The following is a 22,753-nucleotide window of genomic DNA, read 5'->3' as shown; positions in this document are numbered from 1 at the left end:
TTCTCCTTGTCTCTTCCTCCCTCTCTCTACATGTACAGTAGTGGGTCCAGCAGAGAACTATCTTGTGAGTCTGGACTCTCTGATCCCTGGTCTGGAGGCTCCTGTGTCCCAGTCTGAGACAGACTCTACGCTGCTTCCTGGTTAGTCTCTGTCTCACAGGCAATGCGACACACAATATAGATGCCCCCACAATTTAATGCAACAGTGGAAGAAGATTATTTATATCTGAGGAAACCAAAATGTTTTGGTTTCTGTTATTACTGATAATACCACCTGCCTCGACACTGGTCTTTGGTCATTGCGTAACGTTTTCAGAGGACGGAATGGAGCCAGCCCATTGAGTACAATGAGCACAGTTGATTGATAATTTGAGTGTCTGTCTACCCAGCTAACAATTCTAGGGAGATAGAATGTTTTTGTAATGTTACCTGTAATGTTCCCCTAATGTTTGAGTGTCCAGTTTTCCGTTAGTTAGGGGAACAATCTAATTTATCTAACCTTTTTAGCATGTTTTGGTGTTAAAGTTAGGAGAACATTCCCTTAATGTCTAGAATGTGGTTACAATGTTCTCAGAATATACTACATTAATGTTCTAGATGCATTTTATGGGACGTTGCAAGAACATTCGTGTCCAGTTTTCTGAGGGTTAGGAGAATATTCCATCAACGTCACATTCCAAATATACACAGAACGTGGTTGCCATGTTCTCAGAATATACAATATGCATGTTCTAGACGCGTTTCATGGGACGTTGCAAGAACATTCATGTGTATCAGTTGCCAGGACGTCGCTTGATGGTCACATAAATGGTTTCATTACACATCACGCCATGTTACTGTTGCCAAGCCCATTGAGGCCCTGATTGGTAAACCACTGATTCATTCACAGCTCTTTTTTCTGTTGGCAAGATTAGGGATACGCACAAACACAGTGCTTTTAACATAGTGTTTTCAACTTACATATTTGACACAGTTTGACATTCATGATTACATTGTGCGTGTTTATTTATACAGTAATTATTATTCAACATGTCCTCATCTGGGAATTGAACTCACAACCTCTTGGTTCAAGGCATTCAGATCTTCCTTCTACCCCACCATATCTGTCTCAGTTATCAGTTCATTTGATTTAGCCTACTTATTTTAACAATTGAAGGGCTTTCTGTATAGTTGTCTAATGTTTGGTGGGACATATTAACCTGTTTTAATGATAGTCCTAATTCACTATGATCAATAAACATTTTTCTTGAGTGTACTTCTAACAGAGCTGAGATTTACTTCAAAGTGCATTCACCCTATTGCTTACAATATTTTATTGATCATAGTAATTCAGGAGGATCATTAAAACAGGTTAATATGCCCCACCAACATTAGACAACTATACAGAAAGACCTTCAATTGCTGAAATAGGTCAATCAAATCAATTATGGAATAGTCCGATTTAAAGATGCACTATGCAGAAATCGCTCTGCTATTTCCTGGTTGCAAAAATTCTAATAGTTCGCCTAATTTCAGTTTGTGGCAAAACAAGCAAGTATAGTGTAGAGAGTCATTGTACCATCTAAACCGCTGTGAAATATATTTTCAGCGCACATTGAACAGATCTACCGCTTCTTAGACTTGCTTTCAATGAGAATGACAGATCTATAAAACACATTTCTATGTGAATTTGGTCGGATCACCCAGAAAGTTACATATTGCAGCTTTAAATCATACCTGACACGGACATGGCGTAGCAGGAAGATTGGAGTACCGCAAACCAAGAGGTTGTCAGTTCAAATCCCAGGTGAGGACATGTTGAATAATAATAATGAATGTGTAAATGAACAAGCACAATGTAATCATGTATGTCAAATATGTAAGTTGAAAAAACTATATGTTAAAACCACTGTGTGTGAGTATCCTTAACCTTGCCATCTGACAAAGAGCTATGAATGGATCACTGGTTCACCAATCAGGGCCTTGGTTGGCTCGGCAACAGTAACAAGATGTGATGTGTAATTAATTTTTCTTTGGACACAAATGTTCTTGCAACGTTCTCATTTAATGTGTCTAAAACATTAATATCTTATATTCTGAGAACATGGCAACCATGTTCTGTGTATGTTTTGTCGGACGTTGATGGAATATTCTCCTAATCCACAGAACTGGACACATTAATGTTTTTGCAACGTTACCATGAAATGTGTCTACAACATTAATATCTTAACCACGTAACCACGTTCTGGGTAAGTTCTATTTGACATTAAGGGAATGGTATCTTGGAAACATTCCTTGCTCATCACAGGAACATTCCTATGGAAATGTTAGTTAATTACCTAATGAGACTCAAGGGAACGTTCTCTAAAGTTGTGGGAAAGTTTGTTGTTAGCTGGGTAATAAGTAGCCTGGTGGTTCCAGTTACTATTGTTGTCATTCATAACTAATGTTGACTCAAAACGGGTATGAAATGAAATGGCAAATTGAAATAGAGAGATAAAAAAGCATAAGCCCACTTCAAGAACTCTGAGAAAAGGATGTCTGTCTTCTCTTGGCTGGACAGACTATTGTAGTGTATACTATACGAGTGCTTATGAAAGATGCAGGGTCCTTGTACAACTGGTATTCACAGAATGAGGCTGTTTTTCAAAAGTAGACATTCATTATGTTGTGTATTGCATGCAGGGCTCTGTAATTGCATCACCTGGGGCTTTTTTGAATGATTTGATAATGCAAGCAAATATACATCACATCTCACTGTAAAAAAGGATTCAGGGGCTTAGTAAAATAAAACATAAAAATGCAGGTTTCTGGTTTTACTTCAATATTTTAATACCTTAATTTTGGTGTTCAATTTAATATACTGTAATGTCTGAATTGATGATTTGTGAGTGAAAACAGCAAGGGAAATTGTGTTTAATTTACTCAATTTTCATAATATATTCTATCAACTTAACTTGCAACAACTTGCCATATGGCTCAGTTTTTTGTTGTTGACAATTGTGGGTAATTCTTTTTTTGGGGGACTTTATGATACTTTTACACAATGTTATATGCATGTTTCTTTATTAGTATTAAGCAGTTTGTTGTGTTATGAGGGGTAATGGATCATGATTAACAAATTGACATTCAAAGATGATACCACCCATTCCAACCATCAACAAGGTTATGCGCACAACCACCTTTAACGACAAAGGCAAATGCAGAGCAGCATCCCACAATGCTTGCAGATTGAGCACTGTGCTCAACAATGCCTGCGAAAGTGGTTTAAAATGGCTAATAATCAATGTTAAAGAAAAAGACATGATCACTGAAAGTAACTAATCAAAACGTTGAAGTAGATCTACCGAATAATAACAGTTTTGGAATTGATCAAATTGAAACTAAGCCATTTAGTTTATGCTGGACTTAATATATTAGTGTTTGCGAAACACCAAAAGTTAAGTATATTATACATAAAAATACCTCAGTACTGAAAAAGCTGATGCAGATAGTTACCTCATTTTTTTATGGTTTCAAAGGAAACATATCCCCATACCCCCACTTACGGTTGGATACTTCGATGTGTAGTGCCTCTATTACCATACATTATATACTATAGCATTACATTAAAAAGAGCTACTAGGAACACGTGGATTATTTGTCATTCTTTGTCCTTAGTGCTTACAATCTTTTTATTATACATGATACAGGAACACATTTTGGCCATATCCTGGCGAAATCCTGAACTAATGATTCCAGGTACATTGTCTAACCCCCCCCCACTCCTCTGCCCTCCCTCCCACAGACCCCCTGCTTGGGGAGGACTCTCTGCTGGGCTGCTCTCTCATCTTTCCCCCCTCTGGAGCCTCCTCTCTCTCTTCTGTTCCGGCTTCTGCTGGTGTTGGGTCTGTTCTGGAAGAGTTTGACCTGGCATCTGGGGGTTCCACCCAGTTTCTGGCAGGTAAGGCTCTGTTTCCAAAATCACACACCCACAACAAGCCCAAACTGTGCCACGTAGGCCTACAATTGGAGAGGCAGGAGTGCTGCCACTTACACTTGATGTGTACCGTAGGAACAAATGCTTTGGTTCTCCCTGTTAAGCTAGCTGTTCTCCCTGTTAAGAAGCTAGCTGTTCTCCCTGTTAAGAGAGACAACTACACTAGCAGGCTACTGACTTGCAGTCTAACTCTAACCCTCTGTAGCTGTGCGGCACACTGCTCTCTAACTCCCCTTATCTGCTTCCTCCTTTATCTCTCTTGCTTTCTGCCAGTTCTTATTCTTCCTTTATACTCTTGGTTGTGCTGCTTGCTTTACTCAATGCTTCTCCCAAACACCTTAACCTCCTCTTCCTCCTTTCTCTCGGCTCCATCTTCTGCAGACTCCTCTGATCTCCTGATCCCAGGCTTTGAGCCTCCGCCCAGTGCAGAGACAGGCAACGAGGATGAGTTTGACCCCATCCCTGTCATGACCTCCAAAAACTCCTCCCAAGGTAAGCCCAGTGGGCTTCCAGCCTTCACACCGAGGCAGGGACAGGCAGCGAGTCTGTGGGTCAGTCCCACTGAGATTGCCATTCATACCTCAACCAGGGTCAGAGGAACTCTGGGATTGATTCCGGTCAATGTCCTCAGTAGTGTATTAAACCCTGCTCCCCCTTCCCCTTATAGATTAATCTGAGTAGCCATCCTCGCTCTGTGTAGTTATTCCTTAATGCTCTTAGATTGTATCTGGAGAGCAATTCTTCTTACTTCCTGTCTTTCTCTGTCTTCTGTAACCTTATCTTCTCTCCATCTTTCCCCTGGCTTCTTTATCTGTTCTTTCTTTCTTACTTACCTCCCTTGCTTTTTCCCCCTGTCCCCCCTCCTTCCCCCTGCTTCGCCCTGGCCCGCCCCCCTACCCCCCTTCTCTCTGTCCGGCCAGTTTCAGGAGGCCACTCTCGCAGTAACAATGGCAGCTCTGAGTCCAGCCTTCCCAGCCTGGCCCGCTCCCTGCTCATGGTGGACCAGCTCATCGACCTGTAGAGGGCGGTGGGGAGCCGGGACACTAGAGAGAGGGGAGTGGGGGGATGGAGAGACGTGGTAGAAGTATTGATGCTGGAGAGGAGACTAGAACCCACCATTAGTGATTACACCCTTCCCCCCTTCACCATTCATTCCCATGACCAACGCTTGTTCCATGTGAACTCCTGCTGTCATTCCGAACTCACTGGGCCATAGAGTTATAGAACCATAATCATTGTCCTGTCCGTGTTTGTCCCATCATGCCTCTGATATTGATTCCCATCATGTCCACCACTTTTCTTCTTCTCCCCTCTGCCCTCTCATTTCATGCTCTCACAGCATTTAGGACTATGTTCTGTTGCCCTTCTGCGGTCATCATGGCAAACGAGTTCACGGCACACCGCATCTAACTTTTGCGTTCACAGCACCCTAACAATATAACTTTTGCGTTCACGGCACCCTAACAATATAACTTTTGCGTTCACGGCACACTAACTTTTTCTAGCTTTTGCATTTGTCACACTAACTTCATCCAAGAGTTATTCTTTCTGTAGACCAGGGCCAAATGTTTCACTCCTATCTCTCTGGTCAGTCTTGTCCTGTAAGGAACCAGAGAATTCCACTCTTTTTGTTAGTAGATGTTGGCTAGTTGTTATGGTGGACAAGTAGATGTTTTGTCTCCTGCCTTTCTCCAGTGTTATGTTTCACTTGGATTATTATTTGGGCACATTCAGTAACACCAATATCACAACATTGATTTCTTGTATACATTTTGAGGTGTACCGTAGACCGTTGGAAAAATAGTTGTCTATCTGCCAATTTAGTTTTCCACATTCCAGTGGCTGAGTTGTCAGGGCTTGTGTTTTAACCCTTAGCATGAGGTATCATAGCCGGTGTGACGGGATGGATGTCATATCTAAAATGACAGATTTTGATCAAAAATGACTGATTACTCCACCAGCTGGTCCAGAGGTTGAGCCTCGCTGTGGATGCATCCTCCCAGCTTCCATTAGCAGAGCACTGTAAGAGCCACCAGGCAGGTTACCTGTCTATGGTCAAAATGAGCTAAGAAGTTATTCAAAAAGCTAATAAGTTAGCACCAACATATTTTAAGACTTTAAAGCCTACAATAACATAAATGTGGAGCTAACATTCCCAAAGGAAGAAGCTAAGAAGTGAAAACACCAGCTTGGCTAGAGACTCAGTTGCACATTGACAACATTGATGCATTTCTAAAGCATATGTTTGTTTTCCTCTCGTTGACCTCTCTTAAGCCTGAATATACAGACAGTCTGTCAATATCATCCCTTTCATTTCAGCCTGTTTGTGCCAACGCGCAATCCTTTAATTCTATTCAAACATGCATTTCCACAGAAAGTCCATTCCTACTTGTACATAGATCCTATATTCCAGTAATTTATCGGCCCTACATAATGTACATGTATGTATATCTGCAATACCCACAGACTCTGATCCAGTGATCATACGTTTGGTTCCTCTTGTGTAAAAAGTAAATTGTGAAAAAAAAAGATTGTCCTCTGTTCCTCATCATAGCTTACGTTGTGAAAAAATATATAGAAACGTTTATTTCATAAATAGCTAATAATAAATGTGAATATGAATAGAGTATTAGAGAATGAATGTATGAAATGAATATCAGTCTATAAATAAAGATTCATATATTTAAATTGAATTCTTAAGATGACTATTATAGAAGAATACTTTATGTTTTTCCTGTTTGTGCAGCTGTGTTTTTCCTGTTTGTGCAGCTGTATTTTTCCCACCATATTTCTCCCCAGATTCCTATTGTGACATTAGCAAAACATACAATTATGACAATCTTAGCTTTGATCTGTTGTTGAGGGTTGGGTAGGATTTATCCTTCAAGTAGTGTCTATTAACTTGCCTTGACCTAAGGAGGGATTTATTGCAAACATACTAGTTTGTTGTACAATGGGACCACAACCCAGGGAGCTTTACCATGTCTTATACTGTACCATACTTACTCACGCTGTACAAAGGCAGAGTACTACAGTCTTCGCTGAAATAGTGCTCTACAAAGCCATGCTTTCTCCGTACAGATTTTACATGATCAAAAATATGCATATCGAAGCATGACCGTGTTGTTGAATGTTCTGTTCTGGTGTGTTGGTAGACAGTGTTATCATCGGTGTGTGTATGTGTGGACATACAGTAATGGAACTCCTAGCCAGTCTGATTCGTTGGATGTGATGCGGTTGTGTTGTTGTCTGACCTCGCTGCAATAACAGTGACATCAACAGTAATGTTTGTGTTGACTTCGTCACATTTGAAAAGCACAGGCCCTCTTAAATAGCGCTGAGTCACTCTGTTGCCCATAGAGGAAGCCACTGTTTTTGAGAGTAGAGCACATCAGTGTCTCTGAGTTGACCACTAGAGTCAGTGATCTGATTGAATTAGGAGAACGGAATATATTGGTTATCAGACAGAGGGAAAATCCCACACAGGACTCAACACTATGACCACATACATGTCAGATCCTATGAAGATAGGAATGCTCACTATGCTGTTGGGCATTTAAAGGAATTACAGATAATTGCTCTACTACAGTTTCCCAAACAATGCATGCCAAGCAACAACACTTATTGGCAATCTAATAGGCTGAAGTTCGCATCTTATCCCCTCCACCTCACACTACTGTACAGTCTAGTCATCTGCAGATACTCATGAGGCTATTGACTTATGCAATCCTATGCTTCTTCCTGTAGACACCACTGTGCTGTTGTTCTCAGTAAAGGTCTTGCCCTCCAGGTAGTTAAACTTGTGTTGTTGTGAAAAAGAGAACCTTCATGTTATCCTGTTGTTTTTGCCAAAAGTGGAAAAAGCTGTTTATGATGACCATTGTTCTCCTGAATGTTCTGGATCCCCGTTCGTCTATATGGCACCTAATCCTGCGTCAGAGCTGTAATTTCTGTGTGCACCTTCTATTTTTGTGAGATAACTAAAGAATTACAAAGAAAGGGATGTGGAATAAACATATACATGTGAATGTACTGTTGTGTGGTGTATTGATTGAGTGATTGAAGGGAGTTGATTGCTGAGAATTTGACGCTGTCATGGCAGTCATGTGGTTAACATGATGGATTGGCAGACAGATCGATTCAGAGGGAGAGGGGCGAAACATTTAACTAGCTGTTGTCTTTTAGACACTCGTTTCTACTAATGGGGATCCTTAATAAATACAAATAAATACAAATACTCAAGTACAATCAATTCAATCATGTACTGTGAATGAATCACTACATATTCTCATCTTATTTACATATGCGCAGAGGTTGAATTACATTTGGGAGATAACATTGAGTGGATTTCTTACTCAGTAAGCAAAATGATGTTGAAAAGACGTCTAAAAGACGTGTTTTACAAACGTTGAAGTTAGGTTCATTTTAGGTTCCTACCGATCCTTGACTTCGGCGATGTCATTTACAAAATAGCCTCCAACACTCTACTCAGCAAATTGGATAAAGTCTATCACAGTGCCATCCGTTTTGTCACCAAAGCCCCATATACTACCCACCACTGTGACCTGTACGCTCTTGTTGGCTGGCCCTCACTACATATTCGTCGCCAAACCCACTGGCTCCAGGTCATCTATAAATCACTGCTAGGCAAATCCCTGCCTTATCTTAGCTCACTGGTCACCATAGCAACACCCACCCGTAGTCTGCGCTCCAGCAGGTATATCTCACTGGTCATTCCCAAAGCCAACACCTCCTTTGGCCGCCATTCCTTCCAGTTCTCTGCTGCCAATGACTGGAACGAACTGCAAAAATCTCTGAAGCTGGAGACTCTTATCTCCCTCACTAACTTTAAGCATCAGTTGTCAGAGCAGCTTACCGATCACTGCACCTGTACACAGCCATTCTGAAATTAGCCCACCCAACTACCTCATCCCCATATTGTTATTTATTTTGCTAATTTGCACCCCAATATCTCTATTTGCACATCATCTTTTGCACATCTATCATTCCAGTGTTCATACGAAATTGTAACTATTTTGCAGTATGGCCTATTTATTGCCTTACCTCCATAACTTACTACATTCGCACACACTGTATATATATATTCTGTTGTATTTTTGACTTTATGTTTTGTTTACCCCATATGTAACTGTGTTGTTGTTTTTATCGCACTGCTTTGCTTTATCTTGGCCAGGTCGCAGTTGTAAATGAGAACTTGTTCTCAACTGGCTTACCTGGTTAAATAAAGGTGAAATAAAATAAAAAGTTCTGAATGAAAGATGAAAAGACATAATTTACAGATGTTGAAAATACATATTTTTTGGTCATTCATTCTATGGCCAAATTTCAACTGCACATACATTCTCAATAAAGTAAGCATTATGACATACTTTTTTTATCCATTTAATATAGGAAAGGGGAGCCAACTGCAACATAGAATTTGTATTATTGCTCCCATCTGTCACATGCACTTATGTTAGCTTTTTCAAAATCTTTAAAACTGGCAGCGATGGTGTAGTCCAACCTACAGAATAAACCAACCACTTCTGAACTACTGATAGTGGAAACTTACACAGTCACACCTGGCCAAAGTCTGATTGTCTGTCTACTCCTGTAAAGGTGTGTCTATAATACAACACACACCTTGGCCGGTCCACACTGGGCCAAATCTGAACCAATCATGAAAAAATACCAAAAAAAGACAGCCGCTCCGGACCAGAAAAAGACATCCAAAAGACGTCAGCATCCGTCCTCGCTTAGTGGATCGTTTCTTGTTTAGGAAAATATGATGGAAAACGTTTCTGCAAAAAAATCCCACTGTATCCCTAATCCTTGCTTTGAATAAATTCACACACTTTGGTTTTAACAGGGATCACTCGTATACAAGAACTCACACACATAGACGTATGTCCATGGTGGCCCCCATGTAATCCTCATTAAATTGGGGTTAACCCTGTCAGGCCCGAGACCCCAGCAAAAATCGTCTTTTCAGTTAACTGACTTTCGTTTATCTGCATATCCAGCCCTTATATTTATCCTCACAATAGTGCTGAGCGATTAACCGAAATGTCGTTATTTTAAACAACTAATTGTCAATGTCAGTTCAATTATTTGAATTCCATTTCGTTCGTTTGTTCTTCTGTGAGCTCAATTCGCACATTGCGCAGTTTCTCTAGAGATAAATCAGATCAAACCCGAACTGCGATGCAGTAAGGAGTTGTAGTTTCCAACAGGCCAATATTCTACATAGTTTAGCACAGAAAACGTGGTAATTAACTACAATGAACATAATCCAATGCGCGCCTACTTGTCCGCTCAGTGTGTTTCTTTTACTCCTGCTACGTTAGGTTAGTGTGGGGCAGACACGGAGAGAAGAGAGAAGAATGTGGGATTGAGAGGATAGAGAGCAGTTGATTCGCAAGGCATCTCTACCTGAATACATGATCTAAGTGATTGATAGTTGGTATTCAGCAGTAATAAAAGTATTCCTTATTTACTTTGAACTACTAAAATAGTGATTTTGTCAGACAGCATAGGCAACAGCTCTATAGAGATGAGATGTTGACTTGGAATGAAATAATAAAGTAATCAAATAAAACAAATGTAGTATACAGTGCCTTCAGAAAGTATTCACACATCTTTACTTTTTCCACATTTTGTTGTGTTACAGCCTGAATTTAAAATTGATTAAATTGAGATTTTTTTGCCACTGGCCTACACACAATACCCCATAATGTCAAAGTGGAATTATGTATTTTTACAAATTAATTAAAAATTAAAAGCTGAAATGTCTTGAGTCAATAAGTATTCAACCCCTTTGTTATGGCAAGCCTAAATAGGTTCAGGAGTAAAAACATACTTAACAAGTCACATAATAATTTGCATGTACTCTCTGTGTGCAATAATAGTGTTTAACATGATTTTTGAATACCTAATCTCTGTACCCCACACATACAATTATCTGTAAGGTCCCGCAGTCGAGCAGTGAATTTCAAACACAGATTAAACCATAAAGACCAGGGAGGTTTTCCAATGTTTTGCAAAAAAGGGCACCTATTGGTAGATGGGTACAAATAAAAAAAAGCAGACCTTGAATATCCCTTTGAGCATGGTGAAATTATTCATTACAGTTTGGATGGTGTATTAATACACCCAGTCACTACAAAGATACAGGCATCCTTTCTAACTCCGATGCCGGAGAGGAAGGAAACCGCTCAGGGATTTCACCATGAGGCCAATGGTGACTTTGGATTGCTCAACATTGTAGTTACTCCACAATACTAACCTAAATGGCAGAGTGAAAAGAAGGAAGCTTGTACAGAATATGCGTTACGTTTGGGGCAAATCCAACACAACACATCGCTGAGTACCACTGTTCATATTTTCAAGCATGGCTGCATCATGTTATGGGTATGCTTGACATCAGCAAGGACTAGGGAGTTTTTTAGGATAAAAAGAAACGGAATAGAGCACAGGCAAAATCATAGAGGAAAACCTAGTTGTCTGCTTTCCAACAGACACTGGGAGAGAAATTCATCTTTCAGCAGGACAATAACAATGGAGTTGCTTACCAAGACGACATTGAATGTTCCTGACTGAGCTAGTTACAGTTTTGACTTAAATCGACTTGAAAATCTATGGCAAGACTTGAAAATGTCTGTCTGGCAATGATCAACAACCAACTTGACAGAGCTTGAATAATTTTTCCAGGTGTGCAAAGCTCTTAGTGACTTACCCAGAAAGACTCACTGTCACGGTCGTCTATGTCGTCTAAGTATGACCAAGGCGCAGCGTGTCCAAGAAACATGACTTTATTAATTAAACGTTAATCAAACTACAAAACAAAAGACGACTCAAATGAAGTCCACGGTACACTGACCGAAACGGAACAAAAACCCACAACTCCCACAGGAAAACATACGGATAAATATGGCTCCCAATCAGAGATAACGAGCCGACAGCTGACACTCGTTACCTCCGATTGGGAGTCATTGACCAAACCTAGAAAAGAACCCCACAGAACTGCAAACATAGAAATACACCCAAATACCCAACCAAACAAAATACACCCTGGCTCAAATACAAAAGTCCCGGAGCCAGAGTGTCACAGTACCCCCCCCTAAAGGTGCGCACTCCGGGCGCACCAGCATACAGTCTAGGGGAGGGTCTGGGTGGGCGTCTGTCCACGGTGGCGGTTCTGGCCCTGGTCGTGGTCCCCACCCCACCTTAGTCACTATCCGCTTCCGTAGCCTCCTCCACATGACCACCCCCCAACTAAACCCCACTGGATTAAGGGGCGGCACCGGACTAACGGGCAGCACCGGACTAAGGGGCAGCACCGGACTAAGGGGCAGTACCGGACTAAGGGGCAGCACCAGGATAAGGGGCAGCACCGGGCTAAGGGACAGCACCGGACTCAATGGCGGATCCTGGCTGGCTGGCTCTGGCGGATCCTGGCTGGACGGCTCATGGCTGGCTGAAGGATCTGGCTGCTCATGGCTGGCTGACGGATCTGGCTGCTCATGGCTGGCTGACGGATCTGGCTGCTCATGGCTGGCCGACGGATCTGGCTGCTCATGGCTGGCCGACGGATCTGGCTGCTCATGGCTGGCTGAAGGATCTGGCTGCTCATGGCCGGCTGACGGATCTGGCTGCTCATGGCTGGCGGAAGACTCTGGCTGATCCTGTCTGGCGGAAGGCTCTGGCTGATCCTGTCTGGCGGAAGGCTCTAGCGGCTCCGGTCTGGCGGACGGCTCTGAAGGCTCATGGCAGACGGGCGGCTTTGCAGGCTCAGTCCAGACGGCCAGTTCAAGCGCCTTTGGGCAGACGGGCAGTTCAGGCCCCGTTGGGCAGACGGCAGACTCTGGCCGTCTGAGGCGCACCGTAGGCCTGGTGCGTGGTGCCGGAACTGGAGGTACCGGGCTGAGGACACGCATCTCAGAGCTAGTGCGGGGAGAAGCAACAGGGCATGCTGGACCCTGGGAACGCACATAAAGCCTAGTGCGGGGAGAAGGAACAGGGCATGCTGGACCCTGGGGACGCACATAAGGCCTAGTGCGGAGAGCAGCAACAGGACGCACAGGACTCGGGGAACACACAGGAGGCTTGGTGCGTGGTGTAGGCACTGGTGGTACTGGGCTGGAGCGGGGAGGTGGCGCCGGAAATACCGGACCGTGCAGGCTTACTGGCCCCCTTGAGCACTGAGCCTGCCCAACCTTACCCGGGTTGATGCTCCCCGTCGCCCGACCAGTACGGGGAGGTGGAATAACCCGCACCGGCCTATGTGGGCGAACCGGGAACACCATGCGTAAGGCTGGTGCCATGTACGCCGGCCCGAGAAGACGCACTGGTAGCCGGATGCGTTGGGCCGGCTTCATGACATCTGGCTCAACGCTCACTCTAACCCGGCCGATACGTGGAGCTGGAATGTACCGAACCGGGCTATGCCTGCGTACAGGAGACACCATGCGCTCTACTGCGTAACACGGTGTCTGCCCGTACTCTCGCTCTCCACGGTAAGTCCAGGGAGTAGGCGCAGGTCTCCTACCTGACTTCGCCACACTCCCTTTAAGCCCCCCCCCAAGAAATTTTTGGGTGGTACCCACGGGCTTCCAGCCTTGACTCCGTGCTGCCTCCTCATACCGCCTCCTCTCGGCTTTAGCTGCCTCCAGCTCTTCACGAGGGCGGCGATATTCTCCCGGTTGTGCCCAAGGACCCTTTCCAGCCAGTATCTCCCCCCATGTCCATGAATCCTTAGGAGCAGGGTCCTGTTGCCGCTTGACACGCTGCTTGGTCCTATTATGGTGGGTTTTTCTGTCACGGTCGTCTATGTCGTCTAAGTATGACCAAGGCGCAGTGTGTCCAAGAAACATGACTTTATTAATTAAACGTTAATCAAACTACAAAACAAAAGACGACTCAAATGAAGTCCACGGTACACTGACCGAAACGGAACAAAAACCCACAACTCCCACAGGAAAACATACGGATAAATATGGCTCCCAATCAGAGATAACGAGCCGACAGCTGACACTCGTTACCTCCGATTGGGAGTCATTGACCAAACCTAGAAAAGAACCCCACAGAACTGCAAACATAGAAATACACCCAAATACCCAACCAAACAAAATACACCCTGGCTCAAATACAAAAGTCCCGGAGCCAGAGTGTCACACTCACAGCTGTAAATCACTGCCAAAGGTGATTCTAACATGTATTGACTTATGTAAATTCTGTATTTCATTTTCAACACTTGTAAAAACAGGTTTTCACTTTGTCGTTATGGGGTGTTGTGTGTAGATGGGTGAGAAAAATACATAATTTTATCAATTTTGAATTCAGACTGTAAAACAACAAAATGTGGAATAAGTCAAGTGGTATGAATACTTTCTGAAGGCACTGAGTTTATACAAAAATTGTTTGCTCACTCAGATATGAATATCCAACTAGTCAGTGACAACTGTTTGGAGTTTGTGACCGCAACTGTGAGCTTATTACAGTATTATAGACACTATGTTCTGGGATTTCATGGGATTTTTCTATGTAGAAGAATCCCTTACTTTCTAACGACTCTTGTGTAGCTTGTGAGTGTCATAGAGCAAAATATGGCACTTGTGCGCGTTTGTGAGAGTCTCAGCGTTTCATTGATGTCTTTTAATAGTCTTGCTCAAACCATTTGGACTCTACAGACTTTTTTCTGAAAAGACCCGGCCCCTTCGGGATAACACTGCTCTCTGTCTGCTCCCTGTCTGCACTCCGCACAGGTAAGACTGCCTCTGTGGAACTGCATGCATGCGTGCTTGCCTGCTTGCCCCTCGGTCTCCCCCTTACTGTGGCCCAATGGGTTTGTTAATTTACAGTGCATTCAGAAAGTATTCACACCCCTTGACATTTTCCACATTTTGTTGTGTTACAAAGTGTGATTAAAATGTATTTAATTGTCATTTTTTGTCAAATTCGAAAATTTTAAAAAAGAGAAGAAAAAGAAAACACTAATATATGTTGATTAGAGAAGTATTCAACCCCCTGATTCAATACATGTTAGAATCACCTTTTGGCAGTGATTACAGCTGTGAGTCTTTCTGGGTAAGTCTCTTAAGAGCTTTCCTGGATTGTGCAGCATTTTCCCATTATTCTTTTCAAAATTCTTCAAGCTCTGTCAAATTTGTTGTTGATCATTGCTAGACAACCAAAATATAAATAGTGAAGTAAAGTACAGATACCCCCCAAAGAACTACTTAAATATACACTTTTAAACTTTAATATAATTTCAGCCAGTAGTTTTGAAAGTGGTTCTCATGAGCCAAAAGTGGTCCCTGTTTTTTGTGTACTACGTCATCAAATTGTGTACCACGTCATCCATTTCGTATGATACTGTATGTTACGTCCTTTTTTTGTGCAATTCGTATGATATGTTACGAATCCAATACATACTATATGTTACGGATTTGTTGTGCTTAAGATCCTTGGCCCAGATTCACAAAACCTTCTCAAGAAGAAATTTCTTCTTAACTGCCATTTTTCCCTTAACTATAGACTTATGAAGAAAGTTAAGCAAAGTTGCTATTCCTCAAAAAAGTTATTGGAAATGTTCTTGCGCTATTTCTTAAGTTTCTCCTTAAGCAAAAAGTTAAGAAGAAATTAGATTCTTGAAAATAAAGTTTTGGGATTTGTTCTTAATTCCAAGATAGCTAAACCCTTGTCTTAAACTCAGGGCATTGAGATAATTAGCTCATGAAAGCAATTGAACATGTTTAATTCACTCTCAAACTTCATCTGAAAGTTTCAGTATTGATTATTTTAAACCCAAGAGCATGTTTTAGAACAGTAATTTCAGTAGGAAATATGCTAACATGGTTGCCATTGCTAGCTAGATAGCTAGCTAAATTGGTTGCCTTGCAACAAACATCTTAAGAAGATTCATAAGAATATATTTGAGAAGTTCGTAGGGAAATCATTAAATCTTAAGATATTGTTGAGGAATTGCACTTATGAACTATCTTATGAACTTCTTTTTCTTTTTTTCAATGCCAGCAAGGGCATTGAAGATGAAACGTGGCTGGGTCTTTCAGCATGACAATGATCCCAAACACACCGCCCGGGCAACGAAGGAGTGGCTTCGTAAGAAGCATTTCAAGGTCCTGGAGTGGCCTAGCCAGTCTCCAGATCTCAACCCCATAGAAAATCTTTGGAGGGAGTTTAAAGTCCGTGTTGCCCAGCGACAGCCCCAAAACATCACTGCTCTAGAGGAGATCTGCATGGAGGAATGGGTCAAAATACCAGCAACAGTGTGTGAAAACCTTGTGAAGACGTACAGAAAACGTTTGACCTGTGTCATTGCCAACAAAGGGTATATAACAAAGTATTGAGAAACTTTTGTTATTGACCAAATACTTATTTTCCACCATAATTTGCAAATAAATTCATAAAAAATCCTACAATGTGATTTTCTGGATTTTATTCTTCTAATTTTGTCTGTCATAGTTGACGTGTACCTATGATGAAAATTACAGGCCTCTCTCATCTTTTTAAGTGGGAGAACTTGCACAATTGGTGGCTGACTAAATACTTTTTTCCCCACTGTACGCTTATTCCATCATGTACCCTTGCAAGGGTTTCACTGTTGAAGAACATTCTCACATTTGGATGGGATGCACTGGTGCAATTATTTATTTATTTATCCCAGGAATTAAGGCATCATGTCAAGGAATTAAGGCATAATGTCTGCCCATCTTCACAACACGCTCAAAATAATGTTGTCCTCGAACGTGTCCCCTTGGGTTGACACTGACGTCATCTGACAGTACACAAAGAACGGGTTGAGAAGGTCAGTGTGCAAAATCTAGACAAAAGAAACAAAGTGTTGTAGTAGAGACAAAAACGTCAAGACAGGAGAGAGAAAGTACGTTTTCCATGCAATTCCTTTAGCTTTTTTTGGGGATACATTCATTCTAATGGACGATTTAGCGTAGGTAGCCATTCCAAAATCATGGGCATTAATATGGAGTTGGTCTCCCCTTTGCTGCTATAACGGCCTCTTCTGGGAAGGTTTTCCACGAATTGTTGGAACATTGCTGCAGGGATTTGCTTACATTCAGCCACAAGAGCATTAGTGAGGTCGGGCACTGATGTTGGGCGATTAGTCCTGGCTCGCAGTCGGCTTTCCAATTCATCCCAAAGGTGTTAGATGGGGTTGAGGTCAGGGCTCTGTGTAGGCCAGTCAAGTTCTTCCACACCGATCTCGACAAACCATTTCTGTATGGACCTCGCTTTGTGCACGGGGGAATTGTCATGCTGAAACAGGAAATGGCCTTCCCCAAAATGTTGCCACAAAGTTGGAAGCACAGAATCGTCTAGAATGTCATTGTATGCTGTAGCGTTAAGATTTCCCTTCACTGGAACTAAGGGGCTCAGACCGAACCATGAAAAGCAGCCCCAGACCATTATTCCTCCACCACCAAACTTTACAGTTGGCACTATGCATTGGAGCTGGTGGCGTTCTACTGGCATTCGCCAAACCCAGATTTGTCTGTTGGGCTGCCAGATGGTGAAGCATGATTCATCACTCCAGAGAACGCGTTTCCACTGCTCCAGAGTCCATTGGCGGCAGGCTTTACACCACTCCAGCCGACGCTTGGCATTGTGCATGGTGATCTTAGGCTTGTGTGCGGCTGCTCGGCCATGGAAACTCATTTCATGAAGCTCCCAATGAACAGTTATTGTGCTGACGTTGCTTCCAGAGGCAGTTTGGAACTTGGTAGTGAATGTTGCAACCGAGGACAGGCGAATTTTATGCATTTGAGCACTCGGCGGTCCCGTTCTGTGAGCTTGTGTGGCCTACCACTTCGCGCTAGACAGTTCCACTTCACAATAACAGCACTTACAGTTGACCGGGACAGCTCTACCAGGGCAGAAATTTTACAAACTGACTTGTTGGAACGGTGGCGTCCTATGACGGTGCCACGTTGAAAGTCACTGAGCTCTTCAGTAAGGCCATTCTACTGCCAATGTTTGTCTATGAAGATTGCATGGCTGTGCTCGATTTTATACACCTGTCAGCAATGGGTGTGGCTGAAATAGCTGAATCCACTCATTTGAAGGGGTGTCCACATACCTTTACAAGTAAGCCTTCCTCAATATACACTTCATTTTAACTACCTAAATAATCTGGAACACCTAGTAATTACATTGTATTTATGCCGCTATTACATGTACTCTGTGGGGTACTAGTGTGTTTCCACTTGGATGGCACTTTCAGAAGCTGATGATTAGATTGTCAGAATGGGTAACGTACTTTGTAAGTACACTATAGTTACAAGTCAGTACCCCTCAAGATACACTTCATTTTAACTAGCTAAATCATATGTAACACTTAGTAATTACATGTACTCTGTGGTGTACTAGTGTGTTTATTCTCCCACTTGGATCTCGCTTCCAGAAGCTTTAAATTGAGGGCCAGGTTGTCAGGATGGGTAATGTACTGTATAAGTACACATTAGTTACAAGTAAGTACTCCTCAAGATGCACTTATTTTTAATTAGCTACATCCTGTGTAAATACTAGTAATTACATTATACTTAGGCAAACATTACATGTACTATGCTTTGAAATAGTGTCTTATTCCTCATCTGGGATGACACTCGTATTAGATCAGTTTTCGTAAACTCAACCAAGTTAACCCAGATGGTACGCTTTTGTGCATACTGTAGGCTATAATCACTGACACCCAGCGCATCCACAAGGGATAACAACCTTTGTCACAGTTGTTAATGAATCAGATGCAGCTGAGAAGAAGCTAAACACTAAGTTGGTGAATTTAGTGGAAACCTGCCCATTTGTAACAAGCATAGTAACAAGCATTCATTGTAACACTTATGCAATTACAGATTGCAATTACTACAAGTTACATGTTGTTATTACGCTGTAACTGAGTTGTTACAGTTAACTACAATACTTGTTACGGTGTAATTATATGTAATTACACTAATAAAGACCCCTTAAAAGGAAGTGTTACCGAAGATGCCTCTACTTCATCTCAAGGGAGGGGTTCGATATGAAATGCACTCCCTTCTAAATGTGCTGGGTGGTACCACCTCAAGGCTTACTATAAAAGCAGGAGACAGTGCGCCTTATTTGGCAATGGTCTTGGTAAGTGGAGTGTGCCAATATATTTTGCATGATGCTTCCTTGACTAGACTACTGACGTTACACAAAATTCAAAGGCAGTAAGTCACATTTGACCAAATTCAACGTTTTTGCTTCTATGTGCTTTCATGAAGAAAAAAACAACATGTAGGTTATGAGGTTTCTGCGTTTATATTTGTAGCTACATCCATCGTAACAAGAAAGAGATGACAGTGGTGATCATGTTGGAGCAATCCACTAAAACAGTTGAGCAATTCCCCCCCCGCAACTTCTCACCTGAGGGGTTGGGCAAAGGCTGAAATTGGGGTTGAGAGTTACCCTTTAACAATTACAAGCATACCCATAACCACTATGCTAGTTGCATGGACTCACTCTGTGTGCAATAATAGTGTTTAAGATGATCTATGAATGACTACCTCATCTTTGTACCCCACACATACAATTGTCTGTAAGGTCCCTCAGTCTAGCAGTGAATTTCAAACACAGATTCAACCACAAAGACCAGGGAGGTTTTCAAATTACACTTTGGATGGTGTATCAATACACCCAGTCACTACAAAGATACAGGCATCCTTTCTTACTCAGTTGCCGGAGAGGAAGGAAACCACTCAGGGATTTCACCATGAGGCCAATGGTGACTTTAAAACAGTTACAGAGTTGAATGGCTGTAATAGGAGAAAACTGAGAATGGATCAACACCATTGTAGTTACTCCACAATACTAACCTAATTGACAGTGAAAAGAAGGAAGCCTCTACAGAATCAAAATATTCCAAAACATGCATCCTGTTTACAACAAGGCACTAATGTAATACTTTAAAAAATGTGGCAAAGCAATTTACTTTTTGTCCTTAATACAAATTGTAATGTTTGGGGCACATCCAATAAAACACCATTACTGAGTACAACTCTCCATATTTTCAAGTTATTATGTGACTTGTTAAGCACATTTTTACTCCTGAACTTATTTAGGGTTGCCATAACAAAGGGGTTGAATACTTAATGACTCAAGACATTTCAGCTTTTCATTTTTATTAATTTGTAAAGATTTCAAAATACATAATTCCCCTTTGACATTATGGGTTATTGTGTGTAGGCCAGTGACACAACATTTCAATTTAATCCATTTTAAATTCAGGCTGTAACACAGCAAAATGTGGGAAATAATAATAATAATAATAATAATAATAATATGCCATTTAGCAGACGCTTTTATCCAAAGCGACTTACAGTCATGCGTGCATAAATTTTTGTGTATGGGTGGTCCCGGGGATCGAACCCACTACCTTAGCGTTACAAGCGCCGTGCTCTACCAGCTGAGCTGTCAAGGGATGTGAATACTTTCTGAAGGCACTGTATTTTCCTTCCATCTGTTTTCATGTTGTTTAATATGCTTTGATCAGTCACTGAGTGCAATGTGATTATAGTTATATTCATCCTGTTCTTATTTTTATCAGATTATATTAGCCTTTTCATCTCTTGTTTTTTATTTATTTTCATTCCATACAAATGAAAACCTATCATCCTCAAGCCTATTTGTGTCTCTTCAGACTAGACTGAGTGCCTGTTTGTTTGTGCTACCATGCCAATTTCATGAAAAGCGCACAATGCTTTATTTACTTTCCCCTTGTCTCACTGCCACAGCACCTTCTGTATCTTTCACCTGTCTAGGGGGCCAAAAAGTGGAAAGACTCAGTGTTCTATAAAGTTTAAATCAATATCTTGATTATGATAGAGCTTCACAATTCTCAGAAAATGATTAACCCCACTCCCCTGTTCTCACACAATACTGTCTGCGGGGCATTGGGCAGTTTTAGATTGCTCTCCTGTCTAGTTTTGTTTGACTTACCATTAAAAAAAATCAATTGACACATTTTCCTCTTCAGTGCTGAATACAGAAGTAACTAGTGTATGTGGATGAAATGTCTATCATATTTAGAATGTCTATCATGTTCCCTCACATTCCGTGCACACCACAACACAACTTGTCATTACGGTGTGTAACGGACCTTAAATGTTAGTTGTCTTGACTATCCTGGTTTAAAAGGTCTGTCAGTCTGACTGTTGTCCTCTGTACCCTACAGACCTGCAGAGGGAGCTTAACAGCTGTGACAAACTACCAGGTTCCTACAGGACAGAGGGCTCTAGCAGGACAGAGGGCTCTAGCAGGACAGAGGGCTCTAGCAGGACAGAGGACTCTAGCAGGACAGAGGGCTCTAGCAGGACAGAGGGCTCTAGCAGGACAGAGGGCTCTAGCAGGACAGAGGGCTCTGGGACAGCTGTTGAAGAGGAGCACAGACAGAGACTTCCCTTTGCCCACAGCAGCAACATTCCACCCTCTCTGTATCCAGATGAGACAAACTCCCACCTATTGGCTTCTAAGTCCTCTGACCAGCAAGTCAAGCCTGGCCCGAAGCAGTTCCAGTGCCTCTCACCTCTTACACAGCAGCACCCAGTCCCCTCGCCTGATATCTTCCTGCAGGCCCCTTTCAGAATCGCAGGGAAAGAAGGGAGAGATGTGTTTACCAACTCCCCTTTCCCTCTGGCCCATAAGCCTGCTTTGCCATCTGATCCTTTCCTCCAGGCACCCTTTGGAAAGAGGAAGGAGATGGCTGGGGCTGCTGTCACTGTCTGCCACACTCCACAACCCTTCTGCCAGGTTCAGATTCAGGTCCAGCCCAACACCAACCGTCCCCAGAGCCTTGTACGTCCCAGTGTCAAGGGGAAGGCCCTGTTCACACCTGTTGCTACCCTTCAGCCCCTCATCCGGCAGGTCCAGCCCAGGTACTCCCGGTGCTCGGAGGCCCCCCTGCTCCAGCAGCCTGTCGCAGCCCACCGCGTGGTCTCCAGTGTGGGACAGCAGGCTGCTGTGGGCTCGGTGGCTGTGGGGCCCCTGCACTCCTGGACCATTGGAGGCAGAGCTATAGTGGACCCATTCCTCAGGGCCCCCTTCCACCCCAGATGCCCACAGGGAAAGCCTTGATATCTGGACCCCCACCCCTTACCAAAAACCAAAGCTGGCCTCCCAGGGAAGGAACTGATCTGCTGAAGCCTGGCCCAGGCCAGCCCTGCTCTATCCCCCTGTGGAGGGCATATCCCAGTACCAGCAGCACTCTGGTAAGTGTGCAATCTAGATTACTCTGGCTCCCTCTGTTGAGGATGTGATACTGTAGGTAGACTGACTATATTTCTGTACAATTGCAGTATTAACAATGACTTGCTCTATCTCACCCATATTCTACTTGTTTTGTTACACCCTTGTTCTACCTCAGCTTTCTGTTTCACCTTCAAATGAAGCAATCTGGTAGATTGTGGCACTTTATTTGCAATACATACTATTTCCAGGACACATCGAACTGATAAAACTATTTTGAAACCAAAGATTGTCCAGGATCGTTTCACTCTAAAAGTACTAATAGTAATCCATGTAAAGAGAAAAGAAGAACTCAAGGGAAATAGTTTTTGTGTTGAATGGTTTGTGCTTTTATACTTACTGTATATCATTTTGTTACATATTGTTTTTAACACCATGTTAATAATATACTAATGTTGTGTAAATAACATTGCTTTTATATGGTTGGACTTGATATACTATTGAAGTACTAAATTACATCAGTTGAGTATTTGCCTGATTAGCATGTGACATTTCACCT

At 42.4% G+C, this 22,753-nt stretch overlaps 1 protein-coding gene across 1 annotated transcript in view; it reads left to right on the top strand.

The window, feature by feature from the left end:
- The window catches only part of LOC311136008 (AP2-associated protein kinase 1-like), a 43,737-nt gene extending 21,571 nt beyond the window's left edge, over positions 1–22,166 (top strand). Inside the window, exons 18-21 of the mRNA XM_084170068.1 lie at positions 39–140; positions 3,766–3,921; positions 4,339–4,449; positions 21,185–22,166. Coding sequence (XP_084026194.1) covers positions 39–140; positions 3,766–3,921; positions 4,339–4,449; positions 21,185–22,083 — 1,268 coding nt within the window. The 3' untranslated portion in view covers positions 22,084–22,166. The remainder of the gene's footprint in view (positions 1–38; positions 141–3,765; positions 3,922–4,338; positions 4,450–21,184) is intronic.
- Positions 22,167–22,753: the final 587 nt, after the last annotated feature.

The sequence above is a fragment of the Coregonus lavaretus genome (assembly GCF_964263955.1).
Source record: "Coregonus lavaretus genome assembly, chromosome: 10".
In the NCBI taxonomy this organism is placed as follows: domain Eukaryota; kingdom Metazoa; phylum Chordata; class Actinopteri; order Salmoniformes; family Salmonidae; genus Coregonus; species Coregonus lavaretus.
The sequence above is the reverse complement of the archived record's forward strand: the minus strand, read 5'-3'. Positions and strand labels throughout refer to the sequence as shown.